Consider the following 19708-nt stretch of genomic DNA (forward strand, 5'->3'; position numbering starts at 1 on the left):
ACAGAAGATGTGCAACAGTGGTACCGATTGTTAGGAAAGCTCTTTAATGTCTTAACATCACAGTTTCTGTAGAAAGTTTCTGAAAAACAGGTTTCTAAAAGGCATTTAAAAGTGTGGTCTATCTGGCCCACCCCCCTTTTGACTATTATTCATTTCCACAATTTCTGAGGAATGAGATACTTTATGGGTGGGGCCTGATAACCTCTCAACATTCTAATCTAAAAAGCTAATTCTCTCGCCTCCCAACCTGTTTATTTTTTCTTGCCCTTGGCACCCCCCTTGCCCGGGCCCTTCTCCAGCTGGAGCAGCTTGGCATTAAACTGGTCCTCCGTTGCCTTCAAGCGCTGATCTACTGAAAGGCGCAACATGGTCAGCTCCTGGGTGAGCTGGTTTGCAATGTACTCTCGCAGCACAGCGGTGGGACCTAGGAGGAGGCAGAATAAGCGGGAGAGAGCACTCACCTCTAGGCTACCACTTTGGGGTTCAGGAGTGCCCCCCCCCACCAAAAAAAGAATACACTACTTACCGTTTAAATGGCACTTTTGCAGCATTTGAAGCACTTACCGCATACTGGCCTGGGCTGCATTGCTCTGCCTCAGCCTCTTTCAATACTGTGTTGAGCTAAGCCAATGTCTGGCTTAGCATGTTGTCTAAACCCAGGTTTCTGGTTAAGCTCTTTTCAGACAAACCACAAGTTTGTTCTTGGTTAAAGCTTGTGGATAGCCTGGCGAGAGCTCAAGTACAAGCCTGGTTTTGGATGCCATGCCACTCCAACCTGGCTTAGTTCAGTGTGGTGTGGCAACAAAAACATGGCTGGGGAGGAGCAAACTGGCTGCAAGATCCTCCCTGGGAACCACGTGTTTACACCACGGTTTGGCTTAGTGCAATGCATAGGCAAGGTCATAATCTCAGTAGATTTTACAACAAGCCTGTAGGGTAGGGCAACTATCCCCAGGTTGCAGATGAGGAGCCAAGGGCAGAGAGAGAGGGAGGGAGGGAGGTTCACCCAAGACCTCATGACTAAGATGAAATCTGAGCTGGGGGACATTTTAGCTCACCCTGGATACTACACACGAGCCCCAGCCACTGAGCTACCCTCTCTTACTTTCTTCAGCAATAGCTGTCTCGTCCATATCCTCCTGCAGAGGTGACAAAGCTGCCTCTGAGTCCTCAGTTGCTGCTTCTGTAGAAGAAAGAGATGATAAAAACCCTTTGGGGGAAAAGGTTGGATTGGGGGCAACAACTCTTGATATTGCATCCTTTCCTACAGACTCCCTTGGGCCTGTAGGACCCTCTTGGTAGTTGCTTTAAAGCCACCTTCTGCCACAGATTTATGTGTAGCTTTTGTCTTCCCCTTCTTCTATTCCGGGAGATGTCCTCATTTAGAAGGACTGGCCAATTTCTTTTTCACCCCTTTAACATCCTTGTCAATACAGGTGAATGACAGCCAGCTTACACTGTTGTGCTCAGAGGGAGGGGGATCTGGGCCTGCCCACACTTACCTTCATATTTGGGCTCTGGTTCAGGCATCCCAATGTAAGTGAATGATATGTCCAATCGCACCTAGGGAAGAGAGAGGATTTGGGACCGGTATGTATGAGCATGTGGCTGCTGAGGAGTGATCCACTGATTTCACTGGCTGGCTAGTTTCTGGTCACATTTTGATGCTTTTCACTGCTTCCACAAAGGCAAGTACCTTGCTCTTAAAAACAAAGGGCCGTATCCAGCAGTGTTGCTCAGGTTGATGGTAAGACTTCTGTCAGTGGAATGGGAAGGAAGCAAACTTCAGCAATTTTCTCCCCCTATACCTTCTCTAGAGGGTTGGGGGATCCTCCAGAGCAGAAGCTCTTGTGCTGCTCCTTTGGAATAGCTGGAAATTGCTTCCTTTCCTGTTCCGCAGATGGAAGCTGAGTGGCAATGTTGGATCCCACCCCAAAATCCACGGGAGCATCAGAGTCCATGTTTAATCCATTGTGCTACACATAAATCATCCAGGATCCTGCAAACTCTTTCCTCCCATGGCATGGGAAGGTGACATGACAGCTCCTTCCCATCCACCCAAACCCTGACAAATTTTTACCTGTGGAGTGAAAGCGTATTTGTAAAGTTTGTAGTGGCGGAAGTAGGTGTTGATCATGTAGTCTGTTAGGCGCACCAGCTGGTTCTGATTGAAGAGATCAATGCTGAAGGGGGGTCTCTAAAGAAGTGTGAAAAAATAGGTAAGATTGTGTGTGTGTGTGGGGGGGTGCCATTCCCTTCCACATACGCAGTGCTGTAAAAAGGAATATTGGGGAGGGATGACATCTCGGTTGTGTTATCATTTTTGCCCTGTCTGGACACACTTACCCGAATGGAGTGGCAAAAAACAAGTTCAGAGAAGTAGTTGTAGCATTCCTCCACATTGGGCAGTGGTGTTTCTACAGGAGAAGAAGGTGGAAGCATCATGTTCTTCTTCTCAAGCCCTTTTCCTACAGCCCAGTTCCCCAACTGGCAGCCAACAGGACCGGCTCTGGGTGTTACTCTCACCTCTTTGCCTTACGATAAGGCAGCATCACTATAGCACTAACAGGCATTCACAATAACCTAAAGGAACTGTGTACTTAAGACAGCATCCTACTCTTTATAATGCCACATTGCTCCCAATGAGGCTTCTGTGGTCACATTTTCCCACATCCCCCTCATTCTTCTTTTCCATTCACAAAACTCCCTTCTCTCTTCTGACATCCATTTGCTTACCTACACAGGCCTCGTGTACATCCTTCACAATTGAGAAGAAGGCTGAGGTCTGTTCCCTGTTGAAGCCCTGCTCCCGGCAGAACTGGATGGTGTAGAAGTACAGATCCAATAAGATAGTGGAGCGTGGGTTTGTTTCGAAATCTTGCAAATCCAAGAGTCTGGAGAGGAGGCTGCAGAGAAGAAGGGAAATAGGGAGGTATAGACAATCCTGTTTGATGGGAGAATGACAAAATTCTTCCATCATCACTATTTCCTTTAACTGGTAGGAGTCTGCCTTTATTTTGCACAGCTATCTGCAATAAGATGACTCTGCACCTGAGAACAGTGAGGGAGTAGATCAAGCTTTTTAAAATTTCACTGCCAGTTTGATTCTTCAGACTTGGATATATCCAGCCACCTATTCTTAGTAACCTCTTTAAACAGTGTCTGGTTAAATATGTACTTATAGTAGCCAATGCTGGTTCTTTAAAATTTAGAGGACTTTACCCTCTGTCTCTCTGCATTTAGGATGTGTTCCTTTATCTGGAACATCCTGAATGCAGCCTGATTCTCTATGTGTTTATTCAGCAGTAACTCTTACTTAGATGTTTGTTTTGGTAAGAGACTGACATGGCTAATGTTTCTTAGTCTTAATGTCTCATCACCTCTTCAGTTCATCAGTAGTTCCAGCCTTGTTGATTAAATCCATGGAGTGAACATCTAGATATTTCCTGGAACAGGAAGAACAAAGGAAAGCAAGTAACCTGAAAAACAGCTTCATGTTCTTAATGTACACAAGCAGTCTTAGGTATAATGGGCATCAAACATGCAGCAATGCCAAAATTCAAGGATTTTCAGGCCATGCACCAAAATACAGCTGATTCTGGGGTAGGATGTGGCAATTAATGCTTCTTCTAAATTAATACACATAAGCAGTTACTCACCACATGCATATCTTTGCCTTATGAGGCCGAGGCTGAAAAACAGAAATAATTTTTGAGTAGGAGTGTTAGGGATCAATTTACAAATATTTTTTCTTACACAGTTGTATGACCAAATTGTATACTACTATTGCTGGCATCTGTCTGTTTCGAGAGACAATAGAAGAATGTGCCTTTGGGGGTGAAGTCAAGCCACTGGAGAGTTACAGTGCCTGTAGAGGCTGATACAGGAGAGGCATGTTTTACTAGTACTACTATTATTACTACTGGTTATTTCAATGAGATTTGGTGACAGATTATCTTGCCACAATGGGAACAAATTCTACTTGGCTAGAGCGTGCTTTGAATAGTGTTGGGTACACAATTTAAAGCTGAAAGCCATATTGCTATAATTTCAAATAAGATCATTTTTTTTGTCAAACAGAACATTTTTATTTACCATAATCAATTTTCATTTATGTTGGTGGTTTATGCAAAATGTGAGGCAGATGGCAGATAGTCCAAGTTACTCTGACTGATAGGAGAAAACGGACTCCTCCTAAGAAATCCACACTGTGCAGTTCTGTGCCCCTGCATTTCAGTTGAATTATGTATTTTAGTTGCAGTTTTTCACATGTGCATGCATTCCACCCACCTTCTACAATGCTTGGGGTAGGTATTGCATGGGGTTTTACCCTCATTTTATCCACACAACTCTCTGTGAGGAGACTTGACCAAGGTTACCTGCTTAGTTACTGGCTAAGTAAAACTTTGACCCAGTCTCCTAGGCCCAGCACTTTATTCTAATACCAGTATTTTTATTAATTTTATCATCACAACCTATACTTCCGCATGGATTATTATTATTACCACTGCTAGATAACTATTATTTACTATGAAACGTTGACAATTTTTGGTATTAGGATTGCTTCCCAATCCTGACAGACATCCCTGTGATTTCAACAGCTGCACGACAGGCAGGCACTTGGCAGGCGAAGCGTTTCCTACCACCATTTCTACTGCGCCAAAAGCTGTCCCAGTTGAGTTTCTGCCTCGTGTCGCCCTCCCCCCTTTCCCCAGCAATATGTTCGAAGTAAAAATGGGAAATATTGGCCTGCACGTGAATATTATTGAATTCCCCCCGCCCCTTTCACCTGCTGGAAGCCCTCCAACCCCATCTCTGGCTGTCGGAGTGTAGAAGGTTGGGGGAATCACGCGTTGCCATAGCAATCTCTGCTTCAGCCAATTGGAATTCCGTCGAAATTCGTCCAATAAGAACGAGGAACACTTGAGGGCGAAGCCCTTAGCCAATTGTAGAGGTTCTCTTTGAAGTATTCCGGCGGTGGGGGGGGGAAGAGAGAGTATCAGTAGAGATAGAATATTTAGAGCGACATAACATATGTGAATTTTGTTCGGACGCCATAGAGCTAGAAAAGCTCTTTTATTCCTAAGGACCTCAGTGTTGGGCGCCGAGTAGAATCTTCCTGGATTAAAATTTGCATTTTAAGTTAAGGACCTGAAGCATAAGTTGACATGTTGGATCGAAATCTCCCATTCAAGGGTCTCCTGCGGCGCGCATCACTCTACCTATGGGAAGTCTACGATAAAGAAAGAGCCAATCACAGAGCGCGCTTCCGTTAAGGCGTCTCGGTAAGGTTAACCAGCACAGCCCTGGTTCGCGCTTTGCCCAATAGCTTGAGGTTGGGTTTGCGCATGCGCACTCGGCAAAGAGGCGAAGGTTGGGCCTTGAGAATGGTTGCGTGAGAGCATGCGCAGTAGGCGCGCTGGCGTTTCTCGGCCGGAGTAACGCATGGGGGGCGGGGGGAGAAGGACGAGGAAGCCGCAGCCGGGGGGGGGGAGGGGCGCTCAGGCAGGTGAGTGTGAGAGGAGACCCCCCCGACACCAGACTCCCCCCCCCTCACAGCACGCTCCCTGCACGTCTCTCCCCCCGCCTTATTGAGGTCCCCCGCCTTGCCTATGTGGATTGTTCCTAACTGAACTTTCCCCAGAACAAGCCTTGGCGGGTATTCCGATGCTGCCCTTTGAAAGGTGGCCTCATCCTTCCCTAGAATTGTCATGGCTGTGAGGTGGTTCCGGCGGGGTCGGGAGTCAGGTGGGGAACCTGTGGCCCTGCAGAGGCTCTTGGGACTGCGACCCCCAGTGTCTCCCCACGACGGAGGGTCTGAGGGGAGTCGGAGTCCCGCAGCCTCTGGTGGAGGGACGCGGGACCCCCACCCCTCGCACCTGAAACACATGCCAGAGAGAAGGAGCAAAGCTGGGGCGAGGGGGGGGGGCACACTTCAGTTCGTCTTTAAAAATAGGGCGTGAAGTCTTTGCCTCCTTCCCATTTTTTCCCTCCCCCCGCAACCCCCCCTTATATCACTCCTTATTTTGGTGTGTTAACTCTCAGTTTAAGAATATTTTTCCATAGTGTACTTGAATTCCTCTTTTTTTTTTTTTGCTATGTCTTACCTCTTCTCCAAACCTATGCTTTCTTTTTATCTGCTTGTCAACAGCTCTCCGCCCAGCAGAGCTCTTGGTACAGCACCAAGATAGACATCAGTGGTTCAGCAGGTGCCTCTTCCCCATTAACTGTCTCTGAACCAGGGGACACCTGTTGTTTTTTGGCCTGGTATATAACTTTTAAAGAGCACACGGGGGGAGGGGGAGTTAGCAGCAATATCGGCAACTTTTGTTCCCCTCTATGGTCTCTTATAAAATTTTGCATGATTCCTTGATAATGTCACTGCATTTCCTTACCTGCCACACACCCCTTTTGCCCTCTGTGTTTTGTTTAGCATAGCTGATCCCCTTCTTTCTGCATCTCTGACCAGATATGGGAAGCAGTACCTGGTCTTGACTATGGGAGGATTAATGTCACACTAGTCTACTTATGGGCAACTGTAACTCACCCTCTCTTTTTTCCTTTCCCTTTGTAGCTGAAGCGCTGCCCCCTTGGCTGACTGCCTGATTCCTCTGCTCTCGCCTGCTGCTCAGAGTCACCATGTCGGGACTTGTGAGCAAGCGGGCAGCTGGGGATGGGGGCTCTGGGCCCCCTGAGAAGAAATCCAACAGGGAGGAGAAGACTACCACTACCCTGATTGAGCCCATCCGCCTGGGGGGCATCTCTTCCACGGTGAGGACCAGGGGATTGAGTGCAGGGTGGAGAAGTACTCGGGCGGTGGTGGTGGTAAAAGTATGAAATTTGATTCTGCAAGGTGCCATGATGGCTGCCAAATTGAATAGCTTTGAAAGGGGGTTGGACAGATTCATGAAGGATAAGGCTGTTAGCAGCCACTAGTTATGACCGCATTCTGCCTCAATTGTCAGAGGCAACTTGCACTGAATACCAGCTGCTGGGGAACCTGAGCTTGACAGTTCTGTTTCCCCCAGGTCCTGCTTGTGGGCTTCCCATGGGCATCTGGCTGGGCACAGTGAGAAGAGAACTCTTTCTATATGGCAATTAATTGTTTTGATTTTTTTTTAAATAAAAAAACCCCTTCTGGAAATAAATGTTGGGAATTTGGGGGCGCAAGTATGCTCCAGATCAGGCTTTTTAAATAGGCAACTCTGTAATAAAGAATATTATATAGGTTGGGACCAGGAAAAAAAAATCCATGCCTATAATTTTGCCTAGAAACTGGATGTTGGTAGCTGGGTATCTGAAATATCTCTGCAGGACTGGTGGCATAAAATTAGATGCTAAGATTTAGGAGTTAGAAATACCTTCCCCCATCACTTCTAGAGGAAAATGTTAAGCCGCAGATTCCAGGTTTGCTTCCTGATGTGAACCTTGCCAACAGGGGCATGGGCCCCTGTGGTAGATTTTCGTCTTTTAACCACACCAGTTGTGATTTCAAAGGCAGTTTTTGCTTGGTCAGAACAGCAGCAGCTGCTGGGAACTCACAAAAGTAGAGTTGTGGCCTATAAATGACTCAGGCTTATATAGGGGCCTTCCCTCACCTTAGCTTTGTACACAAGTAGAAATTAAGTACCATATCAAGGAGAATTGCAGTTGGGCAACTAAGCAACAATCTTATTGGGAGAGCAAAAGTTACATCATAGGCAGGGGCTTGATGAAGAGCAAGGCCATAGGTTCACCTATCAGTGCCAGCAAATTCCTTCTCACTCTTTAATAGGCATATTGACTCCTTTATAACATCCTTCCACCCAACATCCTCTTCACGCTTACTTTTACTGTCTATATGCTATCTGTCAGTGTATGCCCAGCAATACGTTTATCTATCTTGAACTAAAAGAATAGAAAACTGCCTTATACTGACTCAGACTGTTGATTGGTATTGTTGGCAGTGTCTAGCACCAGCTTTTAGCAGGGAGTCCTTCCTAATCCTTCATGGAGATGTTGGGGTTCAAATTTGAGACCTTTTCAAATAAAGCATGTGTTCTTTCACTGATCTGCACCCTTTTAGAATTAATGGTCAATTAAAAAAGGGGGGATGGAATTCATTCTAGTTATAGTTTTCTGCCTCATTAGGGTAAATGATGATGGACCATATTTTTCTTTAGGGTGCTGTTGGTGTGTGTGTGTGTGTGTGTCTATCTATCTATCTATCTATCTATCTATCTATCTATCTAGTAGAAATACCATCAGACCTTGGAGTTGTTGATGGAAATGGCCAAGGATCATTCTGTGATTTACATTCTGACATTTTGTTTTATTTCAGGAGGAGATGGACCTCAAGGTGCTCCAGTTCAAGAACAAGAAATTAGCTGAGCGCCTGGAGCAGCGGCAGGCCTTTGAGGACGAGCTGCGTGAGCGCATAGAAAAGCTGGAGAAGAGGCAGGCCACCGATGATGCCACTCTCCTGATTGTCAACCGCTACTGGAAGCAGGTCAGGGCGCCTTCCTGGCTGATCGTTTTCTTAAGTTTCTAGTCCTTAAGGTTGACAAGATGAGGTTGATGATCAGTTCAACAGCTGGTGGAAGCGTTAGGAAACCAGCAGGGCATTAAGCAGAGCTTCTAAGTGGTTGGGGAGCAATATTTTGCCGTGTTGCTCCTGTGTCACCTTCCTTGTGACAAGCACAAGCCAAATGGAGATAACTGGCATGGTTTGGAAGCTGGATAGTTTTGGTATTCACCCAGCCCTGCCTGTGGCATCCCCTATGTCCTCTCTCTCCCTGTGTCTTTCTCAAGCTGTCTCTCCCCCCCCCCCAATTTCTACAGCTGGATGAGACCGTGCAAGTGCTGCTGAGGCGATGTGACGGAGAATGCGGCCAGCCTCTCGAGGAGCCCAAGTTGGAGATGACGGGAGCCGAGTTGGATGCCTCTCTCCTGGGGCAGGAGGGGCTGGAGAGGAGAGGTGAGCCCAGCTCTCTCTGATACAGGAGGCTGGGAGGAGACGCAGCTCCCATCCTCGGAGCCAGTAACCATTGCTGTTCTTCTGGTCCCCACAGAGGCAGTCCTGTCCCCCGTTACTCCCCCTGCCCCCTGGAAAGCCGGAGCGGGGCTTGTGCTGAACGAGTCAGCCCTCTCCTTCTTGGCGACCTTGGCCAGCAGCAGCAGCGAAGAGATTGAGCTGCAGCTCCAGGAGCGCATGGAGTTCTCCAAAGCTGCCGTCTCCCGCATCGTGGAGTTCTCTGACAAGATCCACCGGCGCACCGAGGAACTCTGCCAGAAGATCCACGCCCGGGGTGAGGCCAGGCCCCATGTCAGAGCTGGGCTGAGCAGGCACCTTTTGAAGCATTATTATTATTATAATTATTATTATTTTGTCACATTTATTTCCCACATTTTTCTTTAAGGAGCTCCAGGTGTTCTACATGGTTCTGCCCTATATCATTTAATCCCCACAACAACCGTATGAGGTAGATTTTGACAGCATTCTCAGGATCCTTTACATAACTTTTATCTCCAGGCATCAGTTAGAAAAGGGAGGTTTGTTTTTTTAATATGACATTTTAAATTAAATTTTCAAAAATGCAGAAAAAAAGAATTCATAGAAATGAGCTAGCAAAAGCAACAAAGCAAAAGCAAGAGTTATGGATAAAGTTGTCTACTTTGGCAGTGTTTTGGGGGAAAGGTCCTTTTGGAGTTCAGTTGGGTCACCTCATGGGATCTTTTTTTGATGCTGACATGAATGCTTTAATTATTGTTGTTAATAATAATTGTGCTTTATTGATTTTCAAGGGTATATTATTATTATTATTATTATTATTATTATTATTATTATTATTATTATTAACCTGTTGAGATGGTAAAAGCCTGGTATTAAAAGGTTTGGTTCCTACCTGTGTCCGAGATGCTGACCTAAACAGTTCTTTTGCTTTAAGGGCAAAGCAAACCAAAATATGTTCTATTTGGTATTGTTTGATTTTGTTCAGTTCAGTTCAGAGGGGGTGTTTCTGAAAAGCCCTAATGTGACTTGGAATTCATGTGGAATAGATAGTAGAAAAGGTTTGTTAGAAATGGAGGCGTAAGTGTAGCATGCGGTAAATAGGACCTGTGGAGAAACCAGATAAGTTTTTTAATTAATGGAAAAGGGAGATTGTTGAGATGCAGAATTCTGGTCCCTTGAGGAGACAGGTGTTGGAAGCAGCACGGTCTTCTCTGTTCTTGTCATGCCTGTGCAGTGAAGGAATCGTAAGATGTTTTAATGCAAACTTGTAAATAGCCTGTAGCAGCCAGCTGAGGAAGTTGCTGGGAGCGGGGGCTGGGAGTTGGCGTCCTGGGTTCTCAGGGGCCTCTTTCTTTCCCCAGTGGAGTTTGACCAACTGGAAGAAGCAGTGAAGTCTCTCAACAAGGACCTGATGAGGGAGAATCGGCACTTGCAGGACCTGACCACCCAGCTGCAAGAGAAGCACCATAAGATCTCCTTGGAGGTAGGTTCCTTGTCAGATGCCAGCCAAGGGCCTGTGCAGGCGGGGCTTCCCATGGCCAATGCCGCTTTGTGGGAGAGAATCGTTCTGAAGCCCGGCCTGTCTGCATCTTTTTCTCCTCTGGCTCGCTTAGTACACGGAACTGCAGGACAAGGTGACCTCCTCCGAGACCAAAGTGCTGGAGATGGAGACGACCATCGAGGACCTGCAGTGGGATATCGAGAAGCTGCGCAAGCGGGAGCAGAAGCTGAACAAGCACCTGGCTGAGGCCCTGGAACAGGCAAGCAAAGATCTTCAGGGCTCCCCTGTTCCCCCCGCTCAGCCCATGGGCCAATATGGTTCATTGTAGCATTCAAGGCACTGAACTTTGTTCTCTAACTCCTTTGGCAGCTAAACTCGGGCTACTACGCATCGGGCAGTTCCGGCGGGTTCCAGGGTGGGCAGATCACACTTAGCATGCAGAAGGTAAGCGGGAGAAAAACAACCGGGGGGTGGGGGGTGTCAGCGGCGCTGGGATGCGAGTCTTGCAGGTCCAAGTGCTTCCCTTTGTGGAATCTTCCTGCTTCAGTTTTGTGCCTGGGCTTTTGCAGTTTGAGATGCTGAACGCGGAGCTGGAGGAGCACCAAGAGCTTGCCAACAGCCGCATGGCGGAGCTGGAGAAACTGCAACATGAAATGCAGCAGGCTGTGAGGACCAATGAGAAGCTCAAGGTAAGGAAGAGCCTCCTGTGGAATTTGGGGAAGGGAAGCAGAATGTCCTCTAGTGGCAGGCTGAAAATATGCTAGTATGACCAGGAATGATGGTTCTGGAGAATCTGCTTTAGAGCCACTTTTGCAGGTGCAGGGTGCAGGGGGATATTATTTATGTTTCTAGTCCTTGTGATGGGGGGAGACGGTGTCTCTGAAGAGCTCTGTTTCTGTGCATTTCCAGGTTCTCTCCATCTGTGTAGCTGTAGTGCTTCAGTATTTCATATTCTTCTTCTTGGCACCTCAGTCCATTACACGCAGGTCCTGCTATCGGAACACTTGTTATCCAAAATCTCACTTATCTGAACACAAAGAATTATTCACAAACGGCTGACTCAGATATCCGAACTGCTGGAGTTTGTCCAGTTCTTTTCCTGTTTGTGTTTTGCTGGTCAGCAGTTGCCGTTTCAGGCCGAAACCATGGCAGGAAATTAGAGCGATTGGACAATTCGGGGAACAAGAGAGATTGGACAAATCTATTTTTCCTTTGTTTTACTTTTGCTGATTGGCTGCAGCAGTTTCAGGCAGAAAGCATGGAGTGAGAAAGCATGGATTAGAAATGTTCCTATAGGAAATAATGAAAACCATTAACTTGTTATATGCACGCTTGCCTAATGAACGATTTTCTGAGAATGCATTGTGTTCAGAAAGCAGGACCAGTGTGTTCTTTGCTTCCTGGCAAAAGAATTCCAGATTGACTTTGGGGAAGGCTTGTAGCTCAGAAGGTCACGTGTTCAGTCCCTGGCATCTGCAGCTAAGGCTGGAAATGTTTGCTGTCAATCAAAAGTGCTGACCTAAATTGACCAATGCTCTTGACAGATTCCTATGTTCCCATGACTCCCCTTCCCCCAACATTTATCAATAGAACCAAACCAGTCCAAACAACGTCAGATGCCTCCTTTAAGTACACTCATGCATGCAGCATCCGAAGCCTCTCAGCAATCAGGCAGAAAGGCACAAGCCTCAGGCTGAGTATCTTGAGCCTTTGACGCATTTGCTGCCGGTGGGTTTTTTTGTACACTTGCTGTTACACTTAATACACCCGAACATGCAGGATGGGACATGTTTCTTTTAAAAGTGCCACCAAGACCACTCCCAGGGGTGATGACGTGGGGCAGTTGACGTGGAGAGCTACCGTGGCTCTCCTCCCCCAGGCACCTGTTCTCTGCCCTTCCCCTGCAGGTGGCGCTGCGGAGCCTGCCCGAGGAGGCGGTGAAAGAGACGCTGGAATACAAAGTGCTGCAGTCTCAGTTCTCGCTGCTGTACAACGAGAGCCTGCAGGTGAAAACGCAGCTGGATGAGGCCCGAGCCCTTCTGCTCACCACCAAGAACAGCCACCTGCGCCACATCGAGCACATGGAGGTGAGGGAGCCCGTGAAGTGTGTGTGCCTGCTCTCTAACTCCTGAAAGCAGGCGTGCTTAACCCTTTCCTGTACCTCTTTGCTTTGTAGCATTAGATAGAATGGTAAAGAAAGCAGTTTTGCAGTTTCGTAGAAGAGCACAAGGGCCCTGCTGGATCCACCAGAGGCCCCTGGGAAACCCACAAGCAGAACCTGAATGCAAGAGCCCTGCTCTCCCCACAATGCCAAGAAACTGGCACTCGGAGGCATCCAGCAGTAGAGGAAGACATAGCCGTCATGGCTAGTGGCCGCTGGTGGCCTTCCTTTTAGGCCTGGATAGCATAATCTCACGGAGCCCTGGGTGGCATCCAAAATTAGCCATTGAAATCAGTGGGCACCCTTGATTTAGGTTCATTTCAGTGGGAAGATCTTACGCCCCCCATTGTTTGTCAGACTGCGAAAGCTACCAAGGAGAAAGAGTGGTCTTGCACCCTGTTCTCCCCCTCCCCCCGGCTGATATTTCTTGCCCCTCCCCATCTTCCTCGGCAACAGAGTGATGAGCTGAACCTGCAGAAGAAGTTGCGGACGGAGGTGATCCAGCTGGAGGACACCCTGGCCCAGGTGCGCAAAGAATATGAGATGCTGCGCATTGAATTTGAGCAGAACTTGGCCGCCAACGAGCAAGCAGGTGAGGCCGCATTCCTTCCCACTGAGCATTCGTGGTTTGGCCCCAAATGAATATTTTTCTCCCTTTAATACTCTAAGGCAGGTTTCCCAAAACTTGGGTATCCAGCTGTTCTTGGACTACAAGAACATCATCCCTAACTAGCAGGGCCAGTGGTCAGGGATGATGGAAATTGTAGTCCATGAACAGTTGGGAAACCCTGCTCTAAGGTCTGCCCTGTGCAGAAGTCATCTGCCTACCAAATTGTTCCTTCTCACTCTTCTCTTCCCCCTCCCTCCGTTTGATCCCGAGGTCCCATTAACCGAGAGATGCGCCACCTGATCAGCAGCCTCCAGAACCATAACCACCAGCTGAAGGGCGACGTGCAGCGGTACAAGCGGAAGCTCCGGGAAGTGCAGGCGGAGATCAACAAGGTGGGGCTGCAGGAGGGGGAGGTTTCAGGGAATGACCCCCCCCAAAGGAATCTCTTGGGGGCTGCATGCTGGCGGTGGATGGGGCCAGAGCCCCAAGTGGCCAGGACACTCCTTCTCTCGCAGGAACAGAGGACGATGCCTTACCCTGAGCCCAATCCATTGGTCCATCTTGCTCAATATTGTCCTGTTTTCAGAAAGGAAACATTTTCAGCTCTACCTGGAGATGCTGGGGATCGAACCTGGGAGCTCCTGTGTGCAAAATAGATGCTCTACCACTCAGCGAGTGGTATTTCTCCTCCTTGCTGCCCATATGACAGTCTGCTAGGGACTGCAAGTGGCCTCTGGCCACCCCCTGCTTTGAGCTCCATAATTCCAGGTGCTGTGACGGCCACCTTACCCTGCAGCTCATGTCTGTTTGTTCTTTGCTCAGGTTCGGCTGCAGCAAAGTGGCTTTTCCTCCAGCTCCACGGCAGCGCCCCATACGCCAGGGGCTGAGGACCCCGCAGGGCTGCTGGGGCCCCCGGGGGCCGCCACCATGAAAGAGGAAGAGGGAGCAGCGCCTCCCGACGTGAAAAAAGAGCCGAAGGAGGTGCAAATGAAGAAGGAGCCCAAGGAGGAAGCTGCTGCCCCCCAGCCTCTTGGGATCCACGAAGGGGTGAAAAAGGAAGAAGAGGAGCCGCCTGCTCCACAGCCCCTCGCCCCACAGCCACCCCCACCCCCTCGCGCCAAGGAGCCTGAGCGGTCCAAGGGGCGCAGCGGCGGGGAACGGAGCGGGGATCGCGAGAGATCCCGGGACCGGGACAAAGAGGCCTCCTCCTCGTCATCTTCCTCCTCTTCCTCTTCCTCACGTGATCGGGAGAAGCAGAAGGGTGGCGGAGGCTCTGAGGACCCCAAGAAAAAGGATTCTGATCTGCTCAAGCAGTTGCGGACTGAACTCAAGTGAGGGAGGTGGAAGATGGTGCCGTTTCAAAATGGGGGTGGGGAAGTGGGGAGAGGATGTTTTTTGGGGGGGATAGCACTGGGTAGGGGAGGGCACAGCGGCCTCAGGAAAGGCCGTGAACCTGGAGGATCTGTGCCAGTTCTTTGGCTCCTGGGAGCAGCTGCACCTCTGCACTCAGCAGAGAGGGAGATCGGGTTCTGGAGGGCTTTATTGCAGCTGAAGAGCTGGAGGCCCAGAAAATACTTTGCCAAGATTTTAGGGTTTCAGGAGGCAGGCATTGGTGGTAGGCCCCTCACTCTGGTGTTTGGATCCAGGGGGAGGTAAGAAAGATCTCTGTAAGCTAGAACTTCACTGAAATAGTTACCCTCCAACTGAGAGGTTCCTTGTAAGACAGTTTGAAGCCTCCCTTTGCACCCCTATAGTTTCTCATAGGTCTCAAAGCAATAACCCCTGGGGTGCAAGGTTTCCCCCCCCCCCACTTCATGCTGACCCTGTTTCCTTCCTCAGGAAGGCTCAGGAGAGTCAGAAGGAGATGAAGCTACTCTTGGACATGTATAAGTCGGCACCCAAGGAGCAGCGGGACAAAGTGCAGCTCATGGCTGCTGAGAAGAAGACCAAGGCAGAGGTGAGAGGCCCACCTGCACACAGATAGATGCCTGCTGCCTTCTGAACATTGCACTTCCTCTGCCCCCCTTTTATTCCAGCTTTTCTTTGCTTTGGTCAAATGCGCTACTCTCAATCTCAATTCTCTCAAGTGTGGATCCTTCTGTAGTTAAAGAGATGCTATCCACGCAGAGCTGGGAGATATCAGCAAGCTGGGTGAGGGGGGAACCCCAAAGTTTGGCAGAAAGTACAAAAATAGTCCCTCTGTCCCCAAACAGCCTGACAAGGACAGGGCATGCTGGATAGGAGCAGAATGCCGGGTGGTCTGGAGAGATGTGGAAAGTTGTGCCCTGGGAAAGGGCTGGCACTCTCAACTTGAGCATTAGGCACTGTCAAGCTTTGGTGCAGGTCCCATTGGCCCCTTCTGCTAGTTCACACTTAAGTATGAGTGAGTCAGAGTCCTCTCTAGGGTTTTTATTAAGTTTATATGCCACCCTTCATCCGAAGATCACTGTATCAAAATACATAACCCAAAAGCCCCCCAATAGTGGACATCTGAGTGACAGTATAGCATATTGGCATGCTAATTCTGGGCAAGTTGATGTGAATGATGCATCTGGACAGTAGCTATCATAGTTCCCCAAAAAGCGGCTTGGGGTTGGTTGGTTGTGCTTTTAAAATGAGGGCGAATAACATTGTGACGCTTGCAATTTGGCTTGTCCTGCCTTAGTGCTGGGTGATGGATTTGGCAGCACCATGTTGAGGGACTAGGGATAAGGAGTCACCCCTGTTCCCTTTTACTCGGTCCCCTTGGCAGGTGGAGGAGCTGCGGGTGAGGATCCGCGAGCTGGAGGAGAAAGAAAAGAAAGAGAGCAAGAAAATGGCAGATGAGGATGCCTTGCGCAAGATCAAATTGGCCGAGGAGCAAATTGAACACCTGCAGAAGAAGCTGGCTGCCACCAAGCAGGTATTTGGCTGTGGGAGGAGCCAAGGTGTAAGTTGTCCTGCAGGGTGGAAGCCTTCCCATAGGCCTGGTGTTTGTTTCAGTCCATCTATAGCCATCTATAGACCAGGGTTGGGGAGATTCTGGCTCACTGGCTCACCAGGGTTTGGCCTGCGAGGCCATTTTTCCAAAACCACCTTCACCTGTCAGCCATGTCAGTTCATTCCTGCTTTCTGCAGGGAGCAGTAGTATGCGCATGAATTCTACTTGCTGATGGGTGCAGGGTTCAAGGCTCCTTGGTCACCACTTCCCCGCACAGCTGCTGTGCAACTATGGCAGGTGGGCAGGACCACTCACCTTTCAATCGCCTGATGTCCTGATGCCAACAGGGGATTGACAGGCACCCCCCAAAAAATTACCAGCCATGTGTGTGTGTGTGTGTAGTAATAAGGGAAGCTGCAAGGGCAAGGAGGGAGAACTTGAGCAATCTCGTTCCCTTCCTTATGTCTGCTCTGCTGGGGCAGGAGGAGGAGGCTCTCCTGTCCGAAATGGACGTGACGGGCCAGGCTTTTGAGGACATGCAAGAGCAGAACATGCGGCTGAACCAGCAGCTGCGTGAGAAGGATGACGCCAACTTCAAGCTGATGTCGGAGCGCATCAAGTCCAATCAGATCCACAAGCTGCTGCGGGAAGAGAAGGACGAGTTGGCTGAGCAGGTGCTGGCCCTCAAGTCCCAGGTAAGGCAGAGCCCGTCCCCCTACCTCCTCACAGGGTTGTGGAGCCTGAGGCAAGGGGGCGGGTCTTGAGGGGAGGCTCCTGCCCCATGTCCTGAAGGCTGTGGCTTTGGTTTCCATGCCTAGGTGGACACCCAGCTGTTGGTGGTGCAGAAGCTGGAAGAGAAGGAGCGCGTTCTGCAGGGGAATCTGGGCACAGTGGAGAAGGAGCTCACTTTGCGCAGCCAGGCCCTGGAACTCAACAAGAGGAAGGTGAGGAGAGAGAGCTGGGAGGAGCCATGGGCTGAACTGGGAGACAATCAGGGCTCCAAAAAGCAAAATTATTTTCTAGGTCAGTGAGTCTTTTTACAAGCTCAGTTCTTCAATCTTGAAACTTTGTTATATTTTCTACCTGTATTTTAGATAATATATTCTGGACTTGTCAGTACAGTGGTACCTTGGGTTACATACACTTCAGGTTACATACACTTCAGGTTACATACACTTCAGGTTACAGACTCCGCTAACCCAGAAGTAGTGCTTCAGGTTAAGAACTTTGCTTCAGGATGAGAACAGAAATCATGCTCTGGCAGCGCGGCAGCAGCAGGAGGCCCCATTAGCTAAAGTGGTGCTTCAGGTTAAGAACAGTTTCAGGTTAAGTACGGACCTCCGGAATGAATTAAGTACTTAACCCGAGGTACCACTGTAATTGGGGTTGGGGGCAATTGCAAGCCCAAGACCTGGAAATCCTGTTCCGTCTCTCTCCCCAGCCCCTCTGCTTATGAAGTTTCCCCAGGCATTGCCCATCCCCTCTCAGTTGGTCTCCATGGCCTTAGGGGGCTAGAAACTAGAAGCAGAGATTCCCAAGCTACTGCGTTCTCTTCCCATTGCTAGTTTTTGGGTGCACACAGTGCAATTGCGCTATGTATTCACAGCCCCAGGAATGGGTGCCTTTGTTGGGGCTGCTTGCGGCTGATGGTCCTTAACTTGGGGGATTCTGAGGTGGTGGCTTCTGCTGCTTTTCTTCTGGCAGGCAGTGGAGGCTGCCCAGCTGGCAGAGGACTTGAAGGTGCAGCTGGAGCACGTGCAGTGTAAGCTGAAGGAGATCCAGACCTGTATGGCCGAGAACCGAGCAGCCAAGGAGAAGGAATCTTTCAACCTCAAAAGAGCCCAGGTACTAGGAGAAAAGAGGATAACTTGTTCTCCTCTGCAAGTGTGTCAGCTGCTCTAATGCTCTTCTTGGTTGAAAATGTTCGGTTTTTTTTAAAAGCAAGTTTCTAGCCCTCATGGCTGCTGATAAATATTTCTTGGTATGCCAGTGTTACCTTCCGTCTTGCTAACCACCTTTGGGATTCATTGACTTGCATCCCTTTCTCAGGAGGACATATCACGCTTGCGGCGCAAGCTGGAGAAACAGCGCAAAGTGGAGGTGTACGCGGATGCTGATGAGATTTTGCAGGAGGAGATCAAGGAGTACAAGGTGAGGAGAAAGGAGGAGGTTGGTTGGTTGGCAACCCAGGGCAAGCCTTGTTGGGGAGAGCCAAGTCAAGGATCTTACACGAATTATCTGTCCCGTATCTCCAGGCCAAGCTGACCTGCCCCTGCTGCAATACCCGCAAGAAGGATGCTGTCCTCACCAAATGCTTCCATGTCTTCTGTTTTGACTGTGTCAAGACACGCTACGACACCCGCCAGCGGAAGTGCCCCAAGTGCAACGCGGCCTTTGGCGCCAATGACTTCCACCGCATCTATATCAGCTGAACACCTGGGTCCAATTTCCCGCCCAAGGGGGTCCCTTTCACAGACGGTGCCTGGATCCTGTGGCTTACCTAGCAAAAACCTGCCTCCGGTCCGCATAAGACTCATTCCTCCCCCACACCAGTTTTCTGGCTCTGGTCCATGGACCCCTTCCCGTGCATTTAAAATATTTTGCAGCGTTTCCTTTTCAGTGGTTTACTTTCTCTTCTCTCCCCTTGCCCGTATACTTCCTGGGTCTGTTTCACTGGATCCCCTCCCTAGATCTGAGGAATCCTCTCTGCTGCTGCTGCTGCTGCTCCTCCTCTTGGCATTTCCCAAATGGTCTCCCTCCAAATTGCCTTTGGATCTTTTTCTTCTTCTACCATTTTGAAAACTTTTACGACAACCACTGTCTGCAGGCAGCAGTCATGCAGATCAAACGCTTCCTGTCGGAGAGGTGCATTCTTATTCTTCAGTTATTTTAATAATTGTTTTCCGTGTTTTGGAAGTAAAAGTTGGAGATGATCTGCTCCTGCGAGATCCCTGTGTTCTTAGAACCCTGTGTTCCGCCTTCTGGAGATGAGTTCTGGGCAGGATTGGAGGTTGTGGGGGCGGGGGGGGGGGAGGTTTTTGCTATGGGTAATTCCTGGAGGTTGCATTGAGCCCTACCAGAGCAAAGCTTAGCTTTGTGGGATGAGGAGGGTTTGAGGAGACAGAGATACACAAGGAATCATGCATGAATGCCATGGACTGGCTGTGCATGTTAATGTGGTCACAGCAGACTTTAACCTTTCCATATTCAGACTCACGTTTAGCACAAACCTTTGTTTGAGGAGTAATAATATTTGCATGGTAGTTGTGGCCCACGTCAGATGAAGCAGTTTGCTGTCCTTACGCAGCAGTTTGAGGACCAATGCAGTAACAGACTCACTCTTGAGGAAGGAGAGCTGAGTGGAAAGTGTTGTGAAGATTAGGGGGGAAATAAATAGGATCTGGGTCTAACCAGGACTTGGCAGACATGGCTTAGGAGCAAATGGCACACATTTCAGAGAATGGATTGTTCCCTAGCAATTCACTAGGCCAGTTGGGCTGCAGGATAAAAGGAACAGTTGCTTT

General features: G+C 49.0%; 2 protein-coding genes across 3 annotated transcripts; one reads left to right on the forward strand and one right to left on the reverse strand.

Moving 5' to 3' along the window:
* Positions 1-27: 27 nt before the first annotated feature.
* Positions 28-4953, reverse strand: CFAP119 (cilia and flagella associated protein 119). The gene is made up of 9 exons (XM_081167639.1): positions 4790-4953; positions 3660-3691; positions 3381-3446; positions 2737-2906; positions 2347-2417; positions 2081-2197; positions 1503-1563; positions 1106-1183; positions 28-424 (listed from the first exon to the last, which is right to left on the reverse strand). Exons 1-9 carry the CDS (start codon positions 4811-4813, stop codon positions 252-254), a joined length of 792 nt encoding a protein of 263 aa, XP_081023765.1. The 5' UTR covers positions 4814-4953; the 3' UTR covers positions 28-251.
* Positions 4954-5145: 192 nt separating this feature from the next.
* RNF40 (ring finger protein 40) lies at positions 5146-19132 on the forward strand. 2 transcript variants are annotated; one of them, XM_081167634.1, is made up of 20 exons: positions 5146-5285; positions 6575-6771; positions 8321-8488; positions 8821-8956; positions 9051-9287; positions 10354-10475; positions 10606-10752; positions 10863-10937; positions 11063-11182; positions 12401-12580; positions 13111-13246; positions 13535-13656; positions 14087-14595; positions 15104-15221; positions 16017-16166; positions 16667-16879; positions 17003-17128; positions 17889-18029; positions 18234-18335; positions 18440-19132. In XM_081167634.1, the coding sequence occupies exons 2-20, from the start codon at positions 6640-6642 to the stop codon at positions 18614-18616; spliced, it is 3111 nt and encodes a 1036-aa protein (XP_081023760.1). In that variant the 5' UTR covers positions 5146-5285; positions 6575-6639; the 3' UTR covers positions 18617-19132. The 2 variants fall into 2 exon arrangements, with proteins under 2 accessions (XP_081023760.1, XP_081023759.1); XM_081167633.1 differs by lacking the exon at positions 5146-5285 and adding an exon at positions 5388-5509.
* The last annotated feature ends 576 nt before the right edge of the window (positions 19133-19708 follow it).

Source organism: Podarcis bocagei, assembly GCF_964188305.1.
Source record: "Podarcis bocagei genome assembly, chromosome: 13".
In the NCBI taxonomy this organism is placed as follows: domain Eukaryota; kingdom Metazoa; phylum Chordata; class Lepidosauria; order Squamata; family Lacertidae; genus Podarcis; species Podarcis bocagei.